The 26052-nt window shown below is 42.8% G+C and overlaps 1 protein-coding gene across 1 annotated transcript in view; it reads left to right on the top strand.

The window, feature by feature from the left end:
- The first annotated feature begins 202 nt into the window (after positions 1-202).
- The window catches only part of LOC111977911 (serine/threonine-protein phosphatase 2A 56 kDa regulatory subunit delta isoform-like), a 50228-nt gene continuing 24378 nt past the window's right edge, over positions 203-26052 (top strand). Inside the window, 3 exon segments of the mRNA XM_070448693.1 lie at positions 203-504; positions 2503-2586; positions 18991-19168. Of these exon segments, the coding sequence (XP_070304794.1) occupies positions 478-504; positions 2503-2586; positions 18991-19168 (289 nt within the window). The 5' untranslated portion in view covers positions 203-477.

Raw genomic sequence — 26052 nt, 5'->3', positions numbered from 1 at the left:
TTAAGAATGATGGAGGCCACTGTGTTCTTGGGGACCTTCAATGCTGCAGAAATGTTTGATCCAATGTTTGAGCCAATGATCCAATATAGTGCTACTAGGCATTAATTCAACTTTCCCTTTTTTGTATCACCAAATATAATGGATTGTACAGTAGGTGGCGGCATTAACCTATACCATTTATTTACAGACCACCACAATACTGAAGAAGAAGAAGAGCTTCATTCATGAATTGTTGCTAGGGCAAAAGTGCATCATTCAACGCCTCCAGCCTAGACGAGGAGTGCAATCCGCCCATCCTATAACCACCCAATGAAATAATTACAGTGGCCCGTCACTAGGCAGTATAACGTGTGGCTGGCCAATTATCTTTTTCTTGGCCTAGAAGGGCGCAGGGAGCTGAAGGTAACCGAGTGGCAGCGATCGAGTCCCGGGGAAATCTGTCACGGAGTCACCGTGAAAAAGATCAACAGCCACAACATGCCGAATAAAACTAAAAAGGAAAAGGTAACGTACTGATCGCAACAATGCAAATATTGTTGCCAAATATTCAGAGGAAATAGACCGTATCTCGTAATTGTATTCTAATACGACAACTAGATGTTGTACTATTACCGTAAGGCCTAGCAGAGCAGATACATTTTCAGACTATGCAAAGACATCAGCAGCCAACAACATATGTGATCTTATCATTGTTTACATTACCCTGTATATTAAATTCTTAAATTGATTTAATAACGATATACAAGCCTATTAAAATAGACGGTCAATCTTAACGTTATACCGTCTATTGACAAAGCTGTTTGCCGCCTGAGGGGATTTCGCGGATGTTTCGACGCTGCCCACATGCTCTGTCTAAACGCAAATACGCCTCGTACGCGACACAGTTAAAATACAAAAGATACACTTACTGTATACACAGTTTAGGAAAGTTGCACCCAGATGTATTTTGAGTAACACAGGACATGTGGAATGGTCGCAATGGTATTGAGAGCGCAAGGTAAGGGGATGTCATAGCCGAGCTGGTGAGTGAAAAAAAGTGTCAGGTGCAACTTTGCTAAACTGCACACAATATGTGTATCTTTATTATTTTAAAGATTCTTTCTCGCTTATATGAATGTTAAATTCCAAAGATTTCCCAACCCGTATCGGATGTGAGGTGTACTTTAATTTAAATTCAGACAAAGTGTCGGGATTAAACATAGGGTTGTGATTGTAAAACAGATATGTGATAACTATGTTTCCGTTACTGGGCGTTACAGGTTAGTTTATTGAAAACGCCGCAATAGATGTTTCAACTAACCTGCTCATGGCGATACTGTCTTGGTTCTCGATTCGGTGGAAATGTATCTGAAATGTAAGTGTCCAGTTGCAGGTGGTTCTACAAAAACCAGACAAAACTCCGCGCGAGGAGGTTCCTTGCCATTTTAGCTACCGCACATTTAGGATTTTCCATAATCTTTGCAGGAACTGATCTTTCTATGCGACGCGGCCACATGTAGATGACAGTGCATCACACAGTGTGACCAAAGGGGTGTAATACCGTTGAGTTTTGTCTGGTTTTTGTAGAACCACCTGCAACTGGACGCGGACATTTATAAGATACATTTTTCCCGAATCGAGTACGAAGACTATCGCCAAGAGTAGGTAAATTGAAACATCTATGGCAGCTTTTTGTATACGCTAACCTGTAACGACCAGTAATGCAAACATGGTTATCACGTATGTGGCATACAATATGTAGCTATTCATGAGGAAGCCAGCTGTGATCAGAAGCCTACCATCAGCTGAGAACACAAGGAGGGCCGCCTGTAAACTGGGTATACCCTACTTGGGTTCTTGAGAGCTACCGATAGACTAGCCTTATACAGCAACAATGCGTTTTAACTTTTACATTATTTATATTCTCAAATCTGTTGATGTCGTAAAATGTTGATTTTTAGAAATGGCATATGGTTTAATGAATGTGTTGTGAGAATATGAACTGCAAACATGCACGAGCGTGAGCCTAGGCAGTTCTCGCTGATAGTGAGTTAACAGCTAAACTTGCGTGCATTTAGACTACATTCGTTAATAAACGTAAGATTATCAAGTTGATAGTTACAAGTTAAATTTAGTCTTGTTCTTCATAAGATGGTCTCTTGTCAAATAGCTTGCTACAATGTTTTAAGATCGTCTCTCGCTTGTGCTTAATCGTTGCCTGACCAGAGTGTAATTTCTGTCTTTTTCCACTAAGGGGACATTTAAGTCTAATTCCATATAGTCTGTTTTACAAATGCGACAGTCAAGGCCACAAGAATCCATTCCAACAGTTTTTTTTAAAGGTAGCGCAATTACGGTAATTGTAGCCACCCTACCAACGGGACCTGTTTAACCACGGAAATTACATTTATGTGTAATGTACAATAACTCCATAGAACAGAGGATGTGAGTTGAGTATGGTCCTACGACAATTGTGTTTGTTGTGAATACGGTAAAATAACTATGGCTTGTTGTCATTCACAGGAACCAACCAAATCTGCCAAAAGCAGCACTAAAAACAGTAATGCCACTAGTGGGAAAGAAACAGGAACTGAAAATGCAGATGAGGTAAGATATTCTTTGACAGTATTTTTTATTTTATTTGTAGCCTGCAGTTTATTTGTGATGATGGATTTTTCAGATTTATTCATGTCTATCAACTTATAATTAGGGTTTATTTTGAGGTATTATAACTGTCTATTTGGATCAGGGGCCTAATGCATGCACCCAACGTAATTTTATTTGACACGCTATTTCCTGTTTCTTAATCTTGTTTCTTTTCTTCAATGCTACATAGATAATATTGCATCAGTGTCAATATTTTTCCTTCATCTTGGTTAGGCCAAGATAACGGAGAGGAGCTAAACATAATGTTAGGCCTTTGCATAATGGCACATGGCTGATGTCTGTTCAGCCATATAGGCCTGCTGGTTGAGTACACAGTTGAGTTCCTTTGGAACATTGTTAAGGGGGGCTATTTATTATGGAGCTTGTGTTGGATCCAGACTCCAGCCGTTTTATCAGGAAGGGAGCGACTGTCCTCTGTGGACAGACCTCTCTGTATGCAGCTAAGCTCTTTGCATAGACCGCCATAGAGGCTGTAACTTCTCCATTGCTTACGGCCCAATACAGTGTCCTGTCAAAGTAGAAGTTAGACCTTCCTATTTTAAATTTGGTTTGATAAATCTAAATAAACATCCTTGAATCTGAACTAGAGGTCGACCGATTTATGATACCGATTATTGGAGGACCAAAAAAAGCCGACACTGATTAATCGGACGATTTTTATTTATATATATATTTGTAATAATGGCGATTACAACAATACTGAATTAACACTTTTATTTTGACTTAATATAATACATAAATAAAATCAATTTAGTCTCAAATAAATAATGAAACATGTTCAATTTGGTTTAAATAATGCAAAAACACAGTGTTGGAAAGAAAGTAAAAGTGCAATATGTGCCATGTAAAAAAGCTAACGTTTAAGTTTCTTGCTCGGAACATGAGAACATATGAAAGCTGGTGGTTCCTTTTTAACATGAGTCTTCAACATTCCCAGTTAAGAAGTTTTAGGTTGTAGTTATAATAGGACTATTTCTCTCTCTACCATTTGTATTTCATATTCCTTTGACTATTGGATGTTGTTATAGGCACTATAGTATTGCCAGCCTAATCTCGGGAGTTGATAGGCTTGATGTCATAAACAGCGCTGTGCTTCAAGCATTGCGAAAAGCTGCTGGCAAACGGAGAAAAGTTCGGTTTGAATGACTGCTCTATCAAATATCAAATTATAGACTTAATTATAATATAATAAACACACGGAAATATGAGTTTTAGGTCATTAATATGGTCAAATCCGGAAACTGTCCTTTCGAAAACAAAACATGTATTCTTTCAGTGAAATAAGGAACCGTTACGTATTTTATCGAACGGGTGGAAACCCTAAGTCTAAATATTGCTCTTACATTGCAGAACCTTCAATGTTATGTCATAATTATGTAAAATTCTGGCAAATTAATTACGGTCTTTGTTAGGAAGAAATGGTCTTCACACAGTTCGCAACGAGCCAGGCGGCCCAACCTGCTGCATATACCCTGACTCTGCTTACACTGAACGCAAGAGAAGTGACACAATTTCAGGCACCGCATTGATTATATGCAACGCAGGACAAGCTAGTTAAACTAGCAATATCATCAACCATGTATAGTTAACTAGTGATTATGTTAAGATTGATTGTTTATTATAAGATAAGTTTAATGCTAGCTAGTAACTTACCATGGCTCCTTGCTGCCTGCATTCGTGTAACAGGTGGTCAGCCTGCCACACAGTCTCCTCATGGATTGCAATATAATCGGCCATAATCGGCGTCCAGAAATGCCGATTACCGATTGTTGTGAGAACTTGAAATCGGCATTAATTAGTCAGCCATTCCGATGAATCGGTCGACCTCTAATCTGAACTCTTGTGTTGTTGTGGTTAGCCAACATGTTCTGAGATGGAAAAACTGTGCAGGAGAGGCAGTGTAAGTTCAGCTACCTCCGAATATAATTGATCTGACTGTTTATATCGGATTTGGTATAGCCAGATAAATAAGATCATTCATCTTTGTAGGCAAACACTGACCTGTTTGCCTCTAAGTGTTTCAAATGGCTTTGCACTCAGTATGCAAACGATTGCTGTTGTGACAGCAGGTTTCTAGGTGCCCACAGATAACTCCTAGATAACAATGTAGGTACAGTGATCCCTCGCCACTTCGCGGTTCACTTATCGCGGATTCGCTATTTCGCGGATTTTCATAATGCATTTTTTTTTTTTTTTTGGTGCATTGTGCTCTGCATTCTGATTCGCTAAAAACTCACTCCCGCTTCTTGTATCAAAACATGCTACGAATTGTGCTATCATTTTGTCGTCTCGTGCAGTTATGTGTACGTACATAAAACAGCTTGGCAAATTTACATTAAGTTGGCCAGGAAGGAAGGAAGGACTAACGCTTGGTCGCTTAGCAACCATGGTGCGAATGGCCACTGAACTTAAGCGAGTAGCTGAGGAATGGGACCCTTTGATGAGCCGTTCATTACAGTTCTCCAACGTAATCGATGGTGGCATGTCGGTGTACAAGGATCTTTTTGCAAAGAAGAAAAAAGAGCGACAACAGCTGCCTATCACTATGTTCTTCTCCCGAACAAACACACCTGCACCGCGGGCTTCAGAAGAAGAGAACACTGCAGAGCGCAGTCAGGATGCAGCGGCCCAGTCTGAAGAGCAGTGAAACGGCCTACACGTGAGTCACTGTATTTGTATACATGTAATAGTTGCTAATTGTAAAAAAAAAAAAAAGTTTTCTATTTCGCGGATTTCACTTATCGCGGGTCATTTTCGGAACGTAACCCCCGCGATAAACGAGGGATTACTGTACATGCTTTATGGCCACCTGGGTCCCTACAGAAACAAATGTAGCTGTTAGAGTTTCAACTAGATACAGTGCCTTCAGAAAGTATTCAGACCCCTTGACTTTTTCCACATTTTGTTACATTACAGCCTTATTCTAAAATGTATTTAAATAGTTTCCCCCCTTAATTTACACTCAATACCCCATAATGACTAAGCAAAAACAGGTTTATAGAAAATGTTGCACTTTTATTACATAAACAGAAATATCACATTTACATAAATATTCAGACCCTTTGCTCAGTACTTTGTTGAAGCACCTTTGGCAGCGACTACAGCGTCTTCTTGGGTATGATGCTACAAGCTTGGCACACCTGCCACCACCATGCTTCACCGTAGGGATGGTGCCAGATTTTCTCCAGACGTGACGCTTGGCATTCAGGCCAAATAGTTTAATCTTGTTTTCATCAGACCAGATAATCTTGTTTCTCATGGTCTGAGAGTCTTTAGGTGCCTTTTGGCAAACTCCAAGCGGGCTGTCATGTGCCTTTTACCGTGGAGTGGCTTCCGTCTGGCCACTCTACCATAAAGGCCTGATTGGTGGAGTGCTGCAGAGATGGTTGTCCTTCTGGAAGTTTCTCCCATCTCCACAGAGGAACTCTGGAGCTTTGTCAGAGGGACCATCGGGTTCTTGGTCACCTCTCTGACCAAGGCCCTACTCCACGGATTGCTCAGTTGGGCCGGGCGGCCATATCTAGGAAAAGGCTTTATTGGTTCCAAACTTCTTCCATTTTAAGAATGATGGAGGCCACTGTGTTCTTGGGGATCTTCAATGCTGCAGAACTTTTTTTGTACCCTTCCCCGGATCTGTGTCTCGACACAATCCTGTCTCGGAGCTCTACTGACAATTCCTTTGACCCCATGACTTGGTTTTTGCTCAGAGATGCACTGTCAACTGTGGGACCTTATATAGATGGGTGTGTGCCTTTCCAAATCATGTCCAACCAATTTAATTTACCGCAGGTGGACTCCAATGAAGTTGTAGAAACATCTCAAGGATGATCAATGGAAACAGGATGCACCTGAGCTCAATTTTGAGTCTCATAGCAAAGGGTCTACTTATGTAAATAAGGTATTTGTTTTTATTTTTAAAACATTTGCTAAAATACAATACAACTTTTTGCTTTGTCATTATGGGGTATTGTGTTTAGATATCTGAGGATTTTTTAAATTAATTTAATCAATTTTAGAATAAGGCTTTAACATAACAAAATTTGGAAAAATGAAGGGGTCTGAATACTTTCCGAAAGCACTGTATATTACTTTGATCTTGCAGTGTTTTTTAAATAATTCTTTCTCAGTGCAGCCCTAACACACCATATCATTTCAATCACTTTCTAAAGGCACCCCTTTTGATTAGAATGAAACCTTCCATACATGTTTGCCCATGGTAGAAGTAGTCAAAAAGTGACCTGAATATGACAAAACATTCAGGACATAGAGGTGCTCCACCTGTGTAACCTGATTTGGGCGTCCACCCACGGTGCTCAGAATGACAGAAATCACATTTAGATTATGGTAATTCATCTTAACAGAACATGCACTTTGAAGATGTTAGAATAACTGTCCGCAATTAATTTTCCTCAGCCAACAAGATGAGTAAAGAACAGCAAAATCCCTAACCTACGCATAGGTGGCGCGTGAGTTTCAAGTGAGGAGAATCACCATAAAAATGCACCTTTTATAATAAAACATTCCATGCTTCATTGGATTTGCAGACTTATGTAAGATGGACTACTACTCGTAATGTGATGAGTAAATTGGATGGTCATAATTTAGTCTAATCGTATAACTCAATCGTAAAAAAGTCTTCATTGCTGAGCGCGTACAGCGTAGTGTCCTGGGCTGTAGGCTATATCCGATACGTTTCTTCTTTCTCTGCACTGGAAAAACCTATTTCATGCAATTCTACTACACTGTGACTGGAGGCATAATATTTTTTGAATAGGACAAATTACAATGCTGTCCATATAATAGGCCTACTAGAAGGGGAGACATAAATAGAAGGACATCCATCTAAACTGGAGGAAGAAATGATTGTCCAAAAACAAACTTAAGTGGCACTGACCCAGCGATTTAAAGAGTGAATGTGCGCACTCACCGGGGATATGGCCTATGCGCTCCGCTGGTACCAGTAAGATAGGCTATAGGCCCAATTTTTAAGTTGAGAATTTTGATAACTAAAAGACAGATTAGTATTTTCGTTGTCTTCTCTTTACAGTAGCCATTTGCTTTCCAAATGATGTTTTCCAGTAATTTAATTTCGAAATATTGCGATATGCCTGACTGGGCCGCTCTACTTTTCACTGACAGTTTCAGCTAGGGCTGTTACGGGTTACGGGGACCATATTACCGCCACACCCGTGGTCACGAGTCATGACTGCAGTCAAATTCCCTGTGACCGTTTAGTCATGGTAATTAGCCTTCTCCAAGCTCTGCTGCTGCTGATGGTCATTAGTAGCCTACCAAACTTGCTCTAATCACCCTGACATCAATGCAAATGTATTCAAAAATCTAATCATACACTTCAGGAGAGCACATGAGCTCATCTTGTGCAACATTTCTATAGGCTATGCGCTACTCAGACTACTGAGTCCACTGGTCTCACTCACACAGAACTCCCCTACGCCTTGACCTCTTTCTCCCCTCTCTCTCCAGGTGACATCTTGCGACTAGTGAGGTTTGGCCACCCGACAACCTGCCCGCTCGACCCCATCCCTTTCTCCAGACCATCTCGGGAGACCTTCTCCCATTCCTCACTTCCCTCATCAACTCCCTGACCACTGGCTGCATCCCCTCTGATTTCAAAATGGCCTGAGTTGCTTCCCTCTTCAAGAAACCAACACTCGACTCATCTGACATCAAAAACGTTAGACCTGTATCCCTTCTTTCTTTTCTTTCCAAAACACTTGAGCGTGCTGTCTCTTAACTTTCTCATTATCTCCCTCAAAACAAACTTCATGACCCTAACCAGTCAGGCTTCAAGACGGGTCACTCAACCGAGACTGCTCTTCTCTGTGTCACGGAGGCTCTCCGTACTGCCAAAGCTGACTTTCCTCTGTTCTCATCCTCCTAGATCTATCCGCTGCCTTCGACACCGTGACCCATCAGATCCTCCTCTCCACGTCTCAGGCTCTGCACACTCTTGGATTGCATCCTACCTGGCAGGCCGCTCCTACCAGGTGACGTGGAGAGGATCTGTGTCTGCACCACAGTCTCACTACAGGTGTACCCCAGGGCTCGGTTCTAGGCCCTCTCCTCTTCTCTCTATACACCAGGTCACTCGGCTCCGTCTTATCCTCACATGTTCTCTCTTATCATTGCTATGCGGATGACAATCAACTACTTTTCTCCTTCCCCCTTCTGACACCCAGGTAGAAATACGCATCTCTGCATGCCTGGCAGATATTGCAACGTGGATGCCGGCCCACCACCTCAAGCTCAACCTCGACAAGACTGAACTGCTCTTCCTCCTGGGGAAGGACTGCCCGTTCCATGATCTCGCCATCACGGTTGACAACTCCACAGTGTCGCCCTCCCAGAGTGCAAAGAACCTTTGCGTGACCTTGGACAACACCCTGACATTCTCTGCAAACATCAAAGCAGTGACCTGCTCCTGCAGGTTCATGCTCTACCCATTCAGCATCGTTCACACCCGCTTAAGCCTTAGCCCCACCCATCTCTTTGAGGATTCACAGTGTAGTAAACAACCGAAGATTTCAAGACTAAAAGTTGTGAAAGTTGTACCAAAAGTAGTAGTAAAAATACACTTTGTCTAGTTCTTGGCCGTTATCCTAATCTGACTTTGGTGCAGGTAATGTTGTTCTTCACATTACCGTCTCTCATAAACACACACAACATCAAATAAAATGTTGGTTTATTTGTCACATGCGCAAGATACAGAAGGTTTAAACGGTACAGTGAAATGGTTACTTGCATAGTGGAGTCTTTTGTTAGGATATGTACAGTTGAAGTCGGAAGTTTACATACACTTAGGTTGGAGTAATTAAATCTCGTTTTTCTTCCACTCCACAAATTTCTTGTTAACAACTGTAGTTTTGGCAAGTCGGTTAGGACATCTACTTTGTGCATGACAAAAGTAATTTTCCCAACAATTGTTTACAGACAGATTATTTCACTTACAATTCACTGTATCAAAATTCCAGTGGGTCAGAAATGTACATACACTAAGTTGACTGTGACTTTAAACAGCTTGGAAAATTCCAGAAAATGATGTCATGGCTTTAGAAGCTTCTGATAGACTAATTGACATCATTTGAGTCAATTGGAGGTGTATTTGTGGATGTATTTCAAGGCCTACCTTCAAACTGTGCCTTTGTTTGACAACATGGGGAAATCAAAAGAAATCAGCCAAGAAAAAAAAAAAGAAAACATTTGTATACCTCCACAAGTCTGGTTCATCCTTGGGAGCAATTTAAAATGCCTGAAGGTACCATGTTCATCTGTACAAACGATAGTACGCAAGTATAAACACCATGGGACCACGCAGCCGTCATACCGCTCAGGAAGGAGATGCGTTCTGTCTCCTAGAGATGAACATACTTTGGTGTGAAAAGTGCAAATCAATCCCAGAACAGCAAATTACCTTGTGAAGATGCTGGCGGAAACAGGTACAAAAGTATCTATATCCACAGTAAAACGAGTCCTATATCGACACAACCTGAAAGGCCGCTCAGCAAGGAAGAAGCCACTGCTCCAAAACCGCCATAGAAAATCCAGACTATGGTTTGCAACTGCACATGGGGACAAATATCGTACTTTTTGGAGAACTGTCCTCTGGTCTGATGAAACAAAAATAGAACCGTTTGGCCATAATGACCATCGTTATGTTTAGAGAAAAAAAGGGGGAGGCTTGCAAGCCGAAGAACACCATCCCAACCGTGAAGCACGGGGGTGGCAGCATCATGTTGTGGGGATGCTTTGCTGCAGGAGGGACTGGTGCACTTCACAAAATAGATGGCATCATGAGGTGGGAAATTATGTGGATATATTGAAGCAACATCTCAAGACATCAGTCAGGAAGTTAAAGCTTGGTCTCAAATGGGTTTTCCAAATGGACAGTGACCCCAAGCATACTTCCAAAGTTGTGGCAAAATGGTTTAAGGACAACAAAGTCAAGGTATTGGAGTGGCCATCACAAAGCCCTGACCTCAATCCTATAGAAAAGTTGTGGGCAGAACTGAAAAGCATCTGTCAAGGAGGCCTACAAACCTAACTCAGTTACACCAGCTCTGTAAGGAGGAATGTGCCAAAATTTACCCATCTAGCTTGTGGAAGGCTACCCAAAATGTTTGACCCAAGTTAAACAATTTAAAGGCAATGCTACCAAATACTAATTGAGTGTATGTAAACTTCTGATCCACTGGGAATGTGATGAAAGAAATAAAAGCTGAAATAAATAATTCTCTCTACTATTATTCTGACATTTCACATTCTTAAAATATAATGGTGATCCTAACTGACCTAAGACAGGGATTTTTTACTAGGATATAATGTCAGCAATTGTGAAAAACTGAGTTGAAATGTATATGGCTAAGGTGTATGTAAACTTCCGACTTCAACTGTAGCTAGCTAGCTAACAATGAACCATAATCCCAACTCTAATGCCGAGTTCAAAAGAACTGGGAATTAGAAAAAAAACTAGCTCCAACTTGAAAAAATCGCTTTGAACGGTCATCTAACACGGAACTCCAACTTTGGGATCTCGGATCTCTTTCTAGAGTTCTGACCTGAAGATTACTGACGTCATGATTTGACCTCGTATATTTCAGAGTTCCCAGTTGTTTTGAACGCGGCAATACTACCATGCATAAATCTGCAGGTAGCTAAAGCTAACCAACTAGTTTCAATGTTAGCTAGCTGGCTAACATTAGGCTATAACTAGCAATGAAAATGTCTTTCTGAGATGCAAATAATATTACTTCACAGATCATACACGTAACATTAGCTAGCTAACAATGCACTTTCATTTTCAATGAAAACGACTTTATGACTAAATTAGAAACCTATATCTGAAAATGAACTTCTCTCCCTCTGACATGGATGCCATGGTTTCCCTTAGTTTGAAGATGTATGAAACACCTGTCTCCATATTACATTTACATTTAAGTCATTTAGCAGACGCTCTTATCCAGAGCGACTTACAAATTGGAAAGTTCATACATATTCATCCTGGTCCCCCCGTGGGGAATGAACCCACAACCCTGGCGTTGCAAGCGCCATGCTCTACCAACTGAGCCACACGGGACCACATCCTTATTTCTGTGTTCTCTTTTTGGACTCTCCGCATTTGGCAATCATCTCTCTGCTTCCACCGGGCATTCTACTGATTTCAAAACTCGGTCAAATTCTTCCGTGACAACGATACCGTTTCTTCCCCACCATTGTCATCAGAAGACTCTACAATGTCTGGTTCAATTAAAATGCATTTCCCTAAATCAAGCAAAACTTTTTTTCAGGTCTTCATGATATCTTTATTAAAAAGCTGCGGTAGACAGGATTATAGACATATACTGAGCAGCTCATGTGATAGACAGAAGCATGTTACAAGGCAGACCGATCTGAAATGAATCTGTCAGCATGTCCAACCCCTCCATTATATCAGCCATCATGGCTCGCGAGAAGGTTCCTGTATTTTTCTGTGGCTTAACCTACTAGGCTCGTAATTTAACAATTGGATTTGTATTTACAGATGGCATACAAGTGTGTTATTAAGGCACATGAAAGTCAACATTTTCCAGAAGGCAATTCTGCATAAAAACACATTTTGATTTTTTTTAAAGGCAAAAAAAGAAAAACGTTCAAATGAAACGGGGTCACATACGGTATCAGTCAAAAGTTTGGACACCTACTTATTCCAAGGTTTACTTTTATTTTTTTAAACAATTTTCTACATTGTAGAATAATAGTGAAGACATAAACTATCAAATAACACACATGGAATCATGTAGTAACCAAAAAGGTGTTCAACTAATCAAACTATATTTTATATTTGAGATTCTTCAAAGTAGCCACCCTTTGCCTTGGTGACAGCTTTGCACACTCTTGGCATTCTCTCAACCAGCTTCATGAGGTGGTCACCTGGAATGCATTTCAATTAACAGGTGTGTCTTGTTAATTTGTGGAATTTATTTCCTTTTTAATGCGTTTGAGCCAGTCAGTTGTGTTTTGACAAGGTAGTGGTGGTATACAGAAGATACCCCTATTTGATAAAAGACCAAGTCCATATTATGGCAAGAACAGCTCAAATAAGCAAAGCGAAACCACAGTCCATCATTACTTTAAGACGATCAGTTAACTTTTAACATTTCTTGTGTGCAGTCGCAAAAACCATCAAGTGCTATGATGAAATTGGCTCTCATGAGGACCGCCACAGGAAAGGAAGACCCAGAGTTACCTCTGCTGCAGAGGATAAGTTCATTAGCGTTACCAGTCTCAGAAATTGCAGCCCAAATAAATGCTTCACAGAGTTCAAGTAACAGACCCATCTCAACATCAACTGTTCAGAGGAGACTGCTTGAATCAGGCTTTCACGGTTGGATTACGGCAAAGAAACCACTACTAAAGGACACCAATAAGAAGAATAGACTCATTTGGGCCAAGCAACACAAGCAATAGACATTATACCGGAGGAAACTTGTCCTAATTTGAGATTTTTTTGTTCCAACTGCCGTGTCTTTATGAGATGCAGAGTAGGTGAACGGATGATCTCCGCATGTGTGGTTCCCACCGTGAAGCATGGAGGAGGAGGTGTGGGGGTGCTTTGCTGGCGACACTGTCTGTGATTTATTTAGAATTCAAGGCACACTTAACCAGCATAGCTACCACAGCATTCTGCAGCGATACGCCATGCCATCTGGTTTGGACTTAGTCCCACTATCATTTGTTTTTCAACAAGACAATGACCTAAAACACACCTCCAGGCCGTGTACGGGCTGTTTGACCAAGAAAGTGTGATGGAGTGCTGCCTCAGATGACCTGGCCTCCACAATCACCCTACCTCAACCCAATTGAGATTTTTAGATAGTTGATGTTAAAGCTTAAAAAATTACATATATAAAAATAAACATTCTCAAGAAATCATAGAATAGTTCGACAAACCTGTTTTTGTAAGCTTTCAAATGATATCAAACTCAACCATTTATCTTTTTCAGTGATTTAAGACATGGGCGTCTCATGGTAGGGGTATATGGGTCAACTTTGAGCACTTATCTCCTGAATGTTTTGTCATTCAGTTCCAAGAAGTCACCTTCTGACCACTTCCACAATGGGCAAACATGTATGAAAGGTTTCGTTCAAATCAAAAGGGGTGCAGTCAGAAAGTGATTGCAATCATATAGGATTACCCACACCCGATTGAACTAATCAACTTCCTGATTCAACAAATCCAGGGCTTAGTAATTAGTTGATAAGTTGAGTCGTGTTAGTGCTCGTTTAGAAGACAAATGTGAGCACAAACTTGGGTCCGCAGGAAAAGGGTTGAAAAACACGGCTGTATAGTATAAGCAAGTATTGTATGTGTTGTATCACCATGTCCTGGAACTTTACACCTCATTAACATTGGCTAGACACTGGATACACTCCATTAGTCGCTGTGGTTTGTTAACCTCTCGTATAAGCGTGTGTACCTTAACAAACGATAGTGTTTGCGCTTTCAAAACATCCCACAGTCCAGAGAACGGTATTGATGACGGGAAACTCAGGGCGCTTAGGGTTTGACTTTGCGTGGGGTGAAAGGCTATTGATTGGGTCTATTTTGAGATCGGCTCAGTCGTGCAAACCCGCCTATTCAGGCCATCTCTGCCATGCCTTGGGCAAGCGCCAACCTGTGTCTGATGGGAATGGTCCATAACATACAACAATCACTACCAGAGGTTTTCAAAAACATGCCCAGATGTGTGAATGCACTGCATGCAGACTTTGCACTCTCAAACATTATACAGTATGCAATGATAAAGGCTGGGTCAACCGTTTAGAAGGCAACCTTTTTCCTTTCTGTCTGCATCATTGATCTTGATAGGTCCATAGTGAAAACGTGTCCAGTATCTCCACCTGTCAAAAGGTAATGTGAGTAAGGAGCTGAGGAAAAGGATGCCTTGTTGGAGTTTTGGAAGACAGACCCAGTGCTTATACCATTATTGTTGTATTTGCTGTTTAGAATTTGTCTACATGTCTGTCTGGTCATGATAACGATAAATCAATAGATGTAGGCCTAAATGAAGCCATGCACAGTTGTAATTGAAAATGTATAATTCTGGCTTAATTACCATACTTGATCTTTGCAGGCCAATATATAACGTGTTGCTCAGTTGGATAGGTATTTTACACTGTCTTGAGTATGAAGAACCGCCCTTTGATGGTGCTGTTATTATCCACCTCTGGATTGATCCGTTCCCATGGTCTCGTAAGAAGGGGGAAGCCCTTTCAGAGGCTAATCAATAGTACAGATCCCTTTACTGTACTTCAACGAGAGTACTGCAGTTGCTTGAGTAACGTTAATCTGCACCATTTTACAGTACATTAACTTTTTTTTTTTACTCAGACCTTTCGACTGGAGTGTCATTTGACTCAACTATTGAGACCGCTTTTACCTTCAACATGGGACCTTTTGAAACTGCATGTGTTTCTATTTCAACAGGATACTACAGTCAATTTATTCAATGGAATGACCTTTTTAAGCGTAGAGGTAACTTCCTCAGGGAATCTCTCCTGGTCTCAACTAGACAGGAAATGCCCCTGTAAGCCTGAGCCTGATGGCAGAGAGTGTTTAACGCTCATGGCACGACCACTGGGCAGGCTTAGCAAGGATGTAAGGGATGGAGAACTGGCCTTTACGGGAACAGGGGCCTTGCAAGTGGTTTGTAAAGCCAAGAGACTTACAGTTTAACCTCCACATAACTGTTTTACTATTACAAAGGAGCTGCTGATGTTACTCCTGAATGGAGCCCTGTGTTACTCATGCATAATCGAGTGCAAATGAAGTAGAAAGACGTGGTTGTCCACTTGATTCTGGACCAGTCAGTCAGCATGGACCATATGAGAGCAGTAAACCTATTTACTTTTTCCCCTTCTATTTACAAGAGCACCTGCATATCCAATGACAAGCTTGTCTAAGAATTATATGCGAATAGAGAATTTTAGGTTGGCATAGAACTACAATTTCCAAGACGCATTATCAGGGCCTAAATTCAATTCCTAATATTGTGTTAAAATTAACACCTGTTACAAGCCAAATGCGGGTAGATTTTTGGGTAAGATGTCTATTTCACCAGCCACGTTGGCGGGTGGTCAGGGATCCACAACGTGAGCATTTCACTTGTATTTGTTAATAAAAAAATTGAAGTATGAATACATTTTATAGTAAAATAAATGCGGCAGTTGCTGTTTTCAAAGTATTTTGCCACTTTGCTTCATAGCTGGTAAATTAAYCGCACAAAGTCAAATAACTACGAATCCTACATAGCCTATTCCACCTCGCGCTGCGACATTGCCTGCCTGGGGGTGAGAGTGAAATATTCATTTTTAAGTGTGCTGGCCACACCACAGGCATAAAAAAATTGTCTAATTTACTTGAAACGAAAGTGTGACTTTGTCCTTGTGTTTCTTGGCATTGTTTTGTTCACAAGCAAGGTTGTTTTTCTATGTTTGAGTTTCAACTGCTAGGGAAGAGAAGACAATGCTTCTACTAGTCAGACTCAATAGAGCAGTCACAAACATGACTATTTGCACTACCATGGTAACCCCCGCCCTTTAAAGGGGCAGGTTAATGTTTTTGTCTCGTCTGTGACGTTTTGGTTAAAAGACTCAGGTTCACCCAATGTTCGCGGGTCTGATGGACCCACAACATTATTGAGTTTTTAAAACAATACAGCCATAACAATTTACCTAAAAATACTTAGTTGTTGACATATCATTTACAAGCAATATAGACAGCATACATGGTTAATATTTACCGTTTACCTCTGCTAGATCACATTTATCAATAAAAGCGCTGTGATTTTTGTAAACAAATCAATTATAATCAAGACATGGGTGGAATAAATCATGTTTATCTTGAAAAAATGTAAATGWTACAAGGTTTTCATCACTAATTTATGTTTATTGCATTGAACTGAACTGAACATTGGAATAACACATTTTACATACAGTATTTTATGGAAATGGTAAATGAGCCCCATTAAACACAAATTAAGGCCGGTCTACACACCACATGAGGGACAGAGTTTTTGGGTGTGTATGTATTTCTTGCACTTGATGCATGTGTACTGTGTCTTCCTGTCCTTGGGTCCACACACATTGCAGCGCTTCTTTTTGCTGCTACCGGCTCAATCTAAAACGATGAAAACATTTAGTTCAGGAATTTTACTAATATCTCACTCACATGTATAGTTACAGCAGGCCAAGGTAGGAGAGTCAGACACACACATGTAACAGCATCACTTCCGATATTGGAGTTGTTGGTTCTGTGGGTCAGGCAGATGGGGCACCAGCATCCTCCTGAATCCTCCTCACAATGGCTGCAGAAGCTGAGGTCCTTGGGATATGTTACCTCCTCTGTATTTGAGGTCTTACCAATGACTTGCCCAGCTCCTCGAAAGAGCCGTCTCCTCCGGAGCTTCCCTCTGTCCCAATCTGGGTTCAACGCCATCCAGATGACAAACACATTGTACACCGAGAGGTCCAAGATGTTGAAGAATATCACAAGTGGCCAGCGTAAGGTTCTTTTTTTTGTAGCTTTAGCCAGTCACCAGCTTGTCTAAATTGTCCACCCGTCCTTTTGTGGCATTGTAATCGATTATGATATTTGCTTTTTGATGTTCCTGGCTACAGATTCTCCCATCCCTATACAGTTTCTTTGGCACGTAGGACACTAGGGACGTGTTCGGCTGTGAACAGAGACTTAAAGGAATTGATAGGCCTGTTCCGTGTATTCAACAGCTCTGGCTTGTTTTTTTGTTATGTTCCTTCCATCATYAGCTTCCTCTTGAGGAGCTCCTGTCCCAGCTTGCGCAAAGTAAAAAAGTTATTGCATGTGATGATGTGGCCACAGAGTCCCTGTGTCACGTCCAGGACAACCCGCATCCCTTGGTTCTTCTCAGGGGCTCCTACATCTGGCTTCCCTGTATAGACTTGCAAGTTCCACGCATATGATGAAGCAGCATCACAGGCAGCCCAGATCTTGATTCCATATTTTGCGGGTTTAGACGGTATGTACTGCCTGAAGGGGCAGCAGCCCCTAAATGGCATAAGCTGTTCATCAACAGTAACGTTGGGCCCAAGGTTGTTGAACAGGAGAAGGTGGTCCACCCACTGGTCCCACACTGACCCGATTGCAGCTAGCTTGTCTTGCTGCCGCCAAGCTGGTCTGGTGTCTCAGTTATCAAAGCGGATAATCCTGGAAATAAAGTGGACGTTTTCCAGAGACGTTGCACGGAAAGTTTTCTGCCAGTTTCTGCATYCCACAGGGATTCTGTGGATTCCCAGCAAGGACCTGAAAACACCAGCAAAGATAAGAACCCCAAAGTATGCATGTAAATTAGTTTGGTCCATCTCTCTCTAAAAACATGCCTTGCCTCCAAATTAGTGCAGTCCAGAATGATTTTCTGGATGGTGCCTGGGATGAACAGTTCAAATGAAGACTATGTTCTGCACATGAGTAACCGCCATCTGCGTCGGCCCTGGTTGCATCCTTATCACATTGGCAGCCATGTGGGGTGGCTCATTCCTTGGGCAAGAAGACCATTTCAATTTCACAATGTTTTGGGCATCTATATTTGTCCTCCTCCAGGCTGCTGATGAGCTGGTTGCTGACGGGCTGGTCCTGGGGCTGGCTGCTGACGGGCTGGTCCTGGGGCTGGCTGCTGACTGGCTGGTCCTGGGGCTGGCTGCTGACTGGCTGGTNTGGCTGCTGACTGGCTGGTCCTGGGGCTGGCTGCTGACTGGCTGGTCCTGGGGCTGGCTGCTGACCGGCTGGTCCTGGGGCAGGCTGAGGGTCAATCTCATTCTCTTCTTCCAACTCACTGTCAGACTCTGAATTGACTGAGACATGATCCTCATATTCAGAAAACTCCTTCCACACTAGCTTCTCTCTCTGCAAAAATGATTTCTAAGGCCCTCTGAGCAGAGATATACTGATTGATTGTGATAAAGAGGCACACACATCACACGCATCATTAGACCAAGCCAATGAGTCTTTGTGGAGTCATTTATTGTTATCTGTATGGTGACTGTAATATGGGCAAGCAGCTAGTGAGAAACACTTTACCAGATTGAATGTATTTTTAAAAATAAATCTACTAGATTGAGCTACTTTGATAGTAAATGTCACTCCCAAGAAATGGCAGTGATGTTTTACTCAAAGTTTCAGGAGGACAATATTATGCATTTAGTTGGCATTAACCTCCATCTTGAATTTCATTTTCAGTGGTTTAAACTTTTCCAAGCCTCAACATACTTCAACGAGCTCATTGTGATTTTTTTTGTGTGTCTTGTCCATAGGCGGCGCAGCAGCAGACTGCCAGCAAGCGTCCCAGCAATAGCACCCCACCACCCACTCAGCTCAACAAGATCAAGTACTCTAGCGGTCCCCAGATCGTCAAGAAGGAGCGTCGCCAGAGTTCGTCACGATTCAACCTCGCCAAGAACCGCGAGCTGCAGAAACTTCCTGCCCTCAAAGGTATCACCAACTAACCCCCCAGCTTCTCTGGCTGCATCCTGATTCTCCACCTTTCTCCTCAATTGTGCTGTTCCCTTTACAGATTTAAAAGCATTGGCTTGGTTTTAACATTGGCTGGAGGAGGTTTTCACCATTTTTAAATTCATGATGGGAAGTGTACAAGTGCAAGCTTGGGGACACAATAACTGTGTCCTATTCATAGACACCCATATATCCTACATCCTCTCCCCTCACTCCACCCAGAACTTATTATTCGACCTGTGGTGGCTTTGATGATCAGGGAGGTACACATAAGCAATGTTGATCATTTAGCATCTCTATGAGTACTTACTGGCAATAGCTTTTATTTGCTTATTTTTGTCAGATCCCTACCACTTGCATCAGTCATGGAGTATGATGATGTACATGGATGTAGGCCCTTTCATACCAGTACTTCAAAAGGCAGAACTGTATCTCTTGTATTCCCTCGAATTAATCACACGGATAGTGCCTTCAGAAATTAACTTCATCAGAATGCAGTCCTAGGAATCCCAGGTCCACAATAAATGCTTGATTTGTTCGATAATGTCCGTTATTTATGTCCAATTAGCTACTTTGGTTAGCGCGTTTGGCAAACAATTCCAAAGTCACAAAGCGCATCCACTATAACGTGACGAAATGTCCAAAAGCTCCATAACAGTCAGTAGAAACATGTCAAACGATGTACTGAATCAATCTTTAGAATGTTGTTGACATACATTTTGAATAACGTTCCAACCGGAGAATTAGATTGACTTCAGTTGAGCGATGGAACGGAGCTGCCTCTCACGTGAACGCACGTGGTCAAAGCATGGTCAGCTCGTGGCAGTGGTGACTAATTCCTGTCTCCTTCGGCCCCCCTTCACATTAGAGTCATCAGACAAAGTTCTATTGACTGTTGACATCTAGTGGAAGCCGTAGGAAGTGAAAACTCATCAATATCTCGCTGTAATTTCAATGAGAGCTTGGTTGAAAATCTAGCACCCCCAGAAAAAATCCAAACAGGAAGTGGAACTTCTCAGGTTTTTGCCTGCCATATGAGTTCTGTTATACTCACAGACATAATTCAAACAGTTTTAGAAACTTCAGAGTGTTTTCTATCCAATACTAATAATACTATTTAAATATTAGCAACTATGACTGAGGAGCAGGCCGCTTCCTCTGGGCACCTCTGTGCACCTTTCATCCAAGCTACTCAATACTGCCCCTGCAGCCATAAGAAGTTAACGTCATTTTCCTGCTGGAAGGTGAACCTCCGTCCCTGTCTCAATTCCCGAACGGGTGTATATATCCTGAGATCATGTGACACTTAGATTCCACACAGGTGGACTTTATTTAACTAATTATGTGTTATTAACATTCTAACCTGATGCTACCTGAGCCTGATGAGCCATATATTAATTACATTTTATGAGCTCTACACTAATCACATTTAATGAGCCCAAAAAAGCTCAAATGAGTGTGCCATTATCCAATGCATATACAGTATGATATAGGCTACAGCACATTACGCACGGCAGAAAGACATAAAAGCCCATCGATGTAGCTAGCTATAGCCTATGCTCTCTTGTGTAAATAAGTGAAACTAGCTCCAGGAGGCTAAACGTTTTGAGTGTGAACTGTATTACTGTATTGTACAGTACATGGCAGTCTATGTATATTTGTAAACAACAGCTGGTGCACGATTTCTAAGGAAGTCTCAAGGTTTTGCTCGCCTGAGGTAGAGTATTTCAGTGTAGTCTACAGCTTATCATATCTACCAAAAGAGTTTTCGTCTATTTACCACCACAAACCGATGCTGGCACTAAGACCGCTCTCAATGAGCTGTATACGGCCATAACCAAACAGGAAAACGCGGCGCTCCTAGTGGACGGGGACTTTAATGCAGGGAAATTTAAATTTGTTTAACCTAATTTCTACAAGCATGTTAAATGTGCAACCAGAGGGAAAACAACTCTAGACCATCTTTACTCCACACACAGAGACGCGTACAAAGCTCTCCCTCGCCCTCCATTTGGCAAATCTGACCATAATTCTATCCTCCTGATTTTTTTCTTACAAGCTAAAACTTAAGCAGGAAGCACCAGTCAATAAAAAAGTGGTCCGATGAAGCAGATTCTAAGCTRCAGGACTGTTTTGCTAGCACAGACTGGAATATGTTCCGGGATTCTTCCGATGGCATTGAGGAGTACACCACATCAGTCACTGGCTTCATCAATAAGTGCAATGATGACGTCATCCCCACAGTGACTGTACGTACAAACCCCRACCAAAAGCCATGGATTACAGGCAACATCCACACTGAGCTAAAAGGGTAGAACTTCTGCTTTCAAGGAGCGGGACTCTAACCYGGAAGCTTATAAGAAATCCTGCTATTCCCTCCKACGAACCACGCTTGTCGGATGTGGCRAGGCTTGCAAAATATTACAGAATACAAAACGGAAGCACAGCCGCGAGCTGCCCAGTGACACGAACCTACTAGACGMGTTAAATGACTTCTATTCTCACTTCGAGGCAAGTAACGCTGAAACATGCATGAGAGCATCAGCTGTTCCGGATGACTGTTTGATCATGCTGTCCGTAGCCAATGTGAGTAAGACCAATTTATTTTTTTTATTTATTTTTTTTATCTTTTTTTTTTTTACCCAGTTTTCTCCCCAATTTCGTGGTATCCAATTGGTAGTTACAGTCTTGTCTCATTGCTGCAACAAGGTCGAAAGCCGTGCGTCCTCCGAAACCCAACCAAGCCGCACTGCTTCTTGACACAATGTCCACTTAACCCGGAAGCCAGCCGCACCAATGTGTCGGAGGAAACAGCGTGCACCTGGCGACTGTGTCAGCGTGCACTGCACCCGGCCCGCCAGAGGAGTCACTAGTGCGCAATGGGACAAGGACATCCCTACCGGGCAAACCCTCACCTATCCCGAACGACGCTGAGCCAAATGTGCGCCGCCCCATGGGTCTCCCGGTCGCGGCCGGCTGTGACAGAGCCTGGAACGAACTCAGAATCTCTAGTGGCACAGCTAGCACTGTGATGCAGTGCCTTACACCACTGTGCCACACCGGATGGCCCCTTGTGAGTAAGACCTTTAAACAGGTTAACCTTCACAAGGCCGCGGGGCCAGAYGGATTACCAGGATGTGTACTCCGAGCATGCACTGACCAACTGGCAAGTGTCTTCACTGACATTTTCAACCTCTCCCTGTCAGAGTCTGTAATAACAACATGTTTCAAGCAGTCCACCATAGTCCCTGTGCTTTGAAAGGCTGGTCATGGCTCACATCAACACCATTATCCCAGAAAGCCTAGATCCACTCCAATTTCCATACCACCCCAACAGATCCACAGATGATGCGATCTCTATTGCACTCCACACTGCCCTTTCACACCTGGACAAAAGGAACATGTGAGAATATGTGAGAATGCTATTCATTGACTACAGCTTAGCGTTCAACACCATAGTGCCCTCAAAGCTCATCACTAAGCGAAGGATCCTGGGACTAAACACCTCCCTCTGCAACTGGATCCTGGACTTCCTGATGGGCCGCCCCCAGGTGGTAAGGGTAGGTAACAACACATGCGCTACGCTGATCCTCAACACGGGGGCCCCTCCGGTGCGTGCTCAGTCCCCTCCTGTACTCCCTGTTCACTCATGACTGCACGGCCAGGCACGACTCCAACACCATCATAAAGTTTTCTGTTGACAACGGTGGTAGGCCTGTTCACTGACAACGAGACCGTATAGGGAGGAGGTCAGAGACCTTGCTGTGTAGTGCCAGGACAACAACCTCTCCCTCAATGTGATCAAGACAAAGGAGATGATTGTGGACTACAGGAAAAGGAGGACTGAGCATGCCCCCATTCTCATCGATGGGGCTGTAGTGGAGCAGGTTAAATGCTTGTCCACATCACCAACAAACTAACATGGTCCAAGCACACCAAGACAGTTTTGGCATGGGTCCTCAGATCCTCAAAAGGTTCAACAGCTGCACCATCGAGTGCATGCTGACTGGTTGCATCACTGCCTGGTATGGCAACTGCTCGGCCAATCCAACCGCAAGGCGCTACAGAGGGTAGTGCGTATGCCCAGTACATCACTGGGGCGAAGCTTCCTGCCATCCGGGACCTCTATACCAGGCAGTGTCAGAGGAAGGCCCTAAAAATTGTCAAAGATTCCAGCCACCCTGGTCATAGACTGTTCTCTCTGCTACCACACGGCAAGCGTTACCGGAGCATCAAGTCTAGGTCCAAGAGGCTTCTAAACAGCTTCTAACCCCAAACCAWAMSACTCCTGAACATCTAATCAAATGGCTACCCAGACTATTTGAATTGCGCCCATCCCCTCTTTTACGCTGCTGCTACTCATTTAATATATATATATTTTTTTATCTATGCACGGTCATTTTAATAACTCTACGTACATGTACATATTACCTCAATTACCTCGACTAATTGGTGCACCTACACATTGACTCTATATTGGTACCCCATGTATATATCCTCTCTTGTTATTTTACTGCTGCTCTTATTTTTTATAGGTTTTCTTCTTAACTGCATTTTTGGTTAAAGTAAGCATTTCACTGTCAGGTCTACCTATACCTGTTGAATTTTGCGCATTTGACAAATAAAATGTGTTATGATTATGGTCTGGAATTATGCACATCATTCAAACTATGATAAAGCAGAAGAGAACATGCAATACTGGTGCAGCACATGCATCCTTCTAAGTTACAAGTATAGGCTAGTGAATTAGATCAACATTTTTAAATATAATGGCGCATATTTGTATAATTAGTAGGCTGACGCATATATACCTTTCATAATAGTTCCCCTAATGTTAATAGCCTACCTCCTCTCTTTCTCTATTGTTGCTTCTTTCCTTCCTCGCTTTCCACAGTTAAATGAAATATTTTTCGTTGTGTTTTATCTTCGTCATTCTAATGACATCCTTGAATAATATAGGACTAGAGTTAGATGCAGATGGCATTCCCTTCTCTTCACGAAGATTGAATGGTTGCGGGTCTGAATAAATAACTGCTATAGCCTACCGACATCGTGCGTTCGCTATTCTTTCAAACTACCTGAGTTCTATTGGCTGCTTTATTTAACATTCAGCAATAGAGAGCTTGCGTCCCTCTTCGAATCGTCTATTGGTGTAAGAAATGCTGCAAAAAATTATGTCCAGCAAGATATTCTAGTCTAGCTTTTCCTGCATGGGACTCCAAGAGCTATGGAGCGTTTTTTAAGGAGAGGCCAGCGGAGCACAGGCGCTTGCATATTGCGCAAGAGACAGAGGCTGTAAGTTAGACGCTTATTATAAATAACCCATCATTAATTAGCTAAATATAAGGCTGATACTGCATTAATATACACTGCTCAAAAAAATAAAGGGAACACTAAAATAACACATCCTAGATCTGAATGAATGAAATATTCTTATAAAATACTTTTTTCTTTACATAGTTGAATGTGCTGACAACAAAATCACACAAAAATGATCAATGTAAATCAAATTATCAACCCATGGAGGTCTGATTGAGTCACACTCAAAATTAAAGTGGAAAACCACACTACAGGCTGATCCAACTTTGATGTAATGTCCTTAAAACAAGTCAAAATGAGGCTCAGTAGTGTGTGTGGCCTCCACGTGCCTGTATGACCTCCCTACAACGCCTGGGCATGCTCCTGATGAGGTGGCGGATGGTCTCCTGAGGGATCTCCTCCCAGACCTGGACTAAAGCATCCGCCAACTCCTGGACAGTCTGTGGTGCAACGTGGCGTTGGTGGATGGAGCGATACATGATGTCCCAGATGTGCTCAATTGGATTCAGGTCTGGGAACGGGCGGGCCAGTCCATAGCATCAATGCCTTCCTCTTGCAGGAACTGCTGACACACTCCAGCCACATGAGGTCTTGCATTGTCTTGCATTAGGAGGAACCAGGGCCAACCGCACCAGCATATGGTCTCACAAGGGGTCTGAGGATCTCATCTCGGTACCTAATGGCAGTCAGGCTACCTCTGGCGAGCACATGGAGGGCTGTGCGGCCCCCCAAAGAAATGCCACCCCACACCATGACTGACCCACCGCCAAACCGGTCATGCTGGAGGATGTTGCAGGCAGCAGAACGTTCTCCACGGCGTCTCCAGACTCTGTCACGTCTGTCACGTGCTCATGTGCTCAGTGTGAACCTGCTTTCATCTGTGAAGAGCACAGGGCGCCAGTGGCGAATTTGCCAATCTTGGTGTTCTCTGGCAAATGCCAAACGTCCCTGCACGGTGTTGGGCTGTAAGCACAACCCCCCACTGTGGACGTCGGGCCCTCATACCACCCTCATGGAGTCTGTTTCTGACCGTTTGAGCAGACACATGCACATTTGTGCCTGCTGGAGGTCATTTTGCAGGGCTCTGGCAGTGCTCCACCTGCTCCTCCTTGCACAAAGGCGGAGGTAGCGGTCCTGCTGCTGGTGTGTTGCCTCCTACGGCCTCCTCCACGTATCCTGATGTACTGGCCTGTCTCCTGTAGCGCCTCCTGCTCTGGACACTACGCTGACAGACACAGCAAACCTTCTTGCCACAGCTCACATTGATGTGCCATCCTGGATGAGCTGCACTACCTGAGCCACTTGTGTGGGTTGTAGACTCCGTCTCATGCTACCACTAGAGTGAAAGCACCGCCAGCATCAAATGACCAAAACATCAGCCAGGAAGCATAGGAACTGAGAAGTGGTCTGTGGTCACCACCTGCAGAACCACTCTTTTATTGGGGTTGTCTTGCTAATTGCCTATAATTTCCACCTTTTGTCTATTCCATTTGCACAACAGCATGTGAAATTTATTGTCAATCAGTGTTGCTTCCTAAGTGGAC

Source organism: Salvelinus sp. IW2-2015, linkage group LG18, assembly GCF_002910315.2.
Source record: "Salvelinus sp. IW2-2015 linkage group LG18, ASM291031v2, whole genome shotgun sequence".
Taxonomy (NCBI): Eukaryota; Metazoa; Chordata; class Actinopteri; order Salmoniformes; family Salmonidae; genus Salvelinus; species Salvelinus sp. IW2-2015.
The sequence above is the reverse complement of the archived record's forward strand: the minus strand, read 5'-3'. Positions and strand labels throughout refer to the sequence as shown.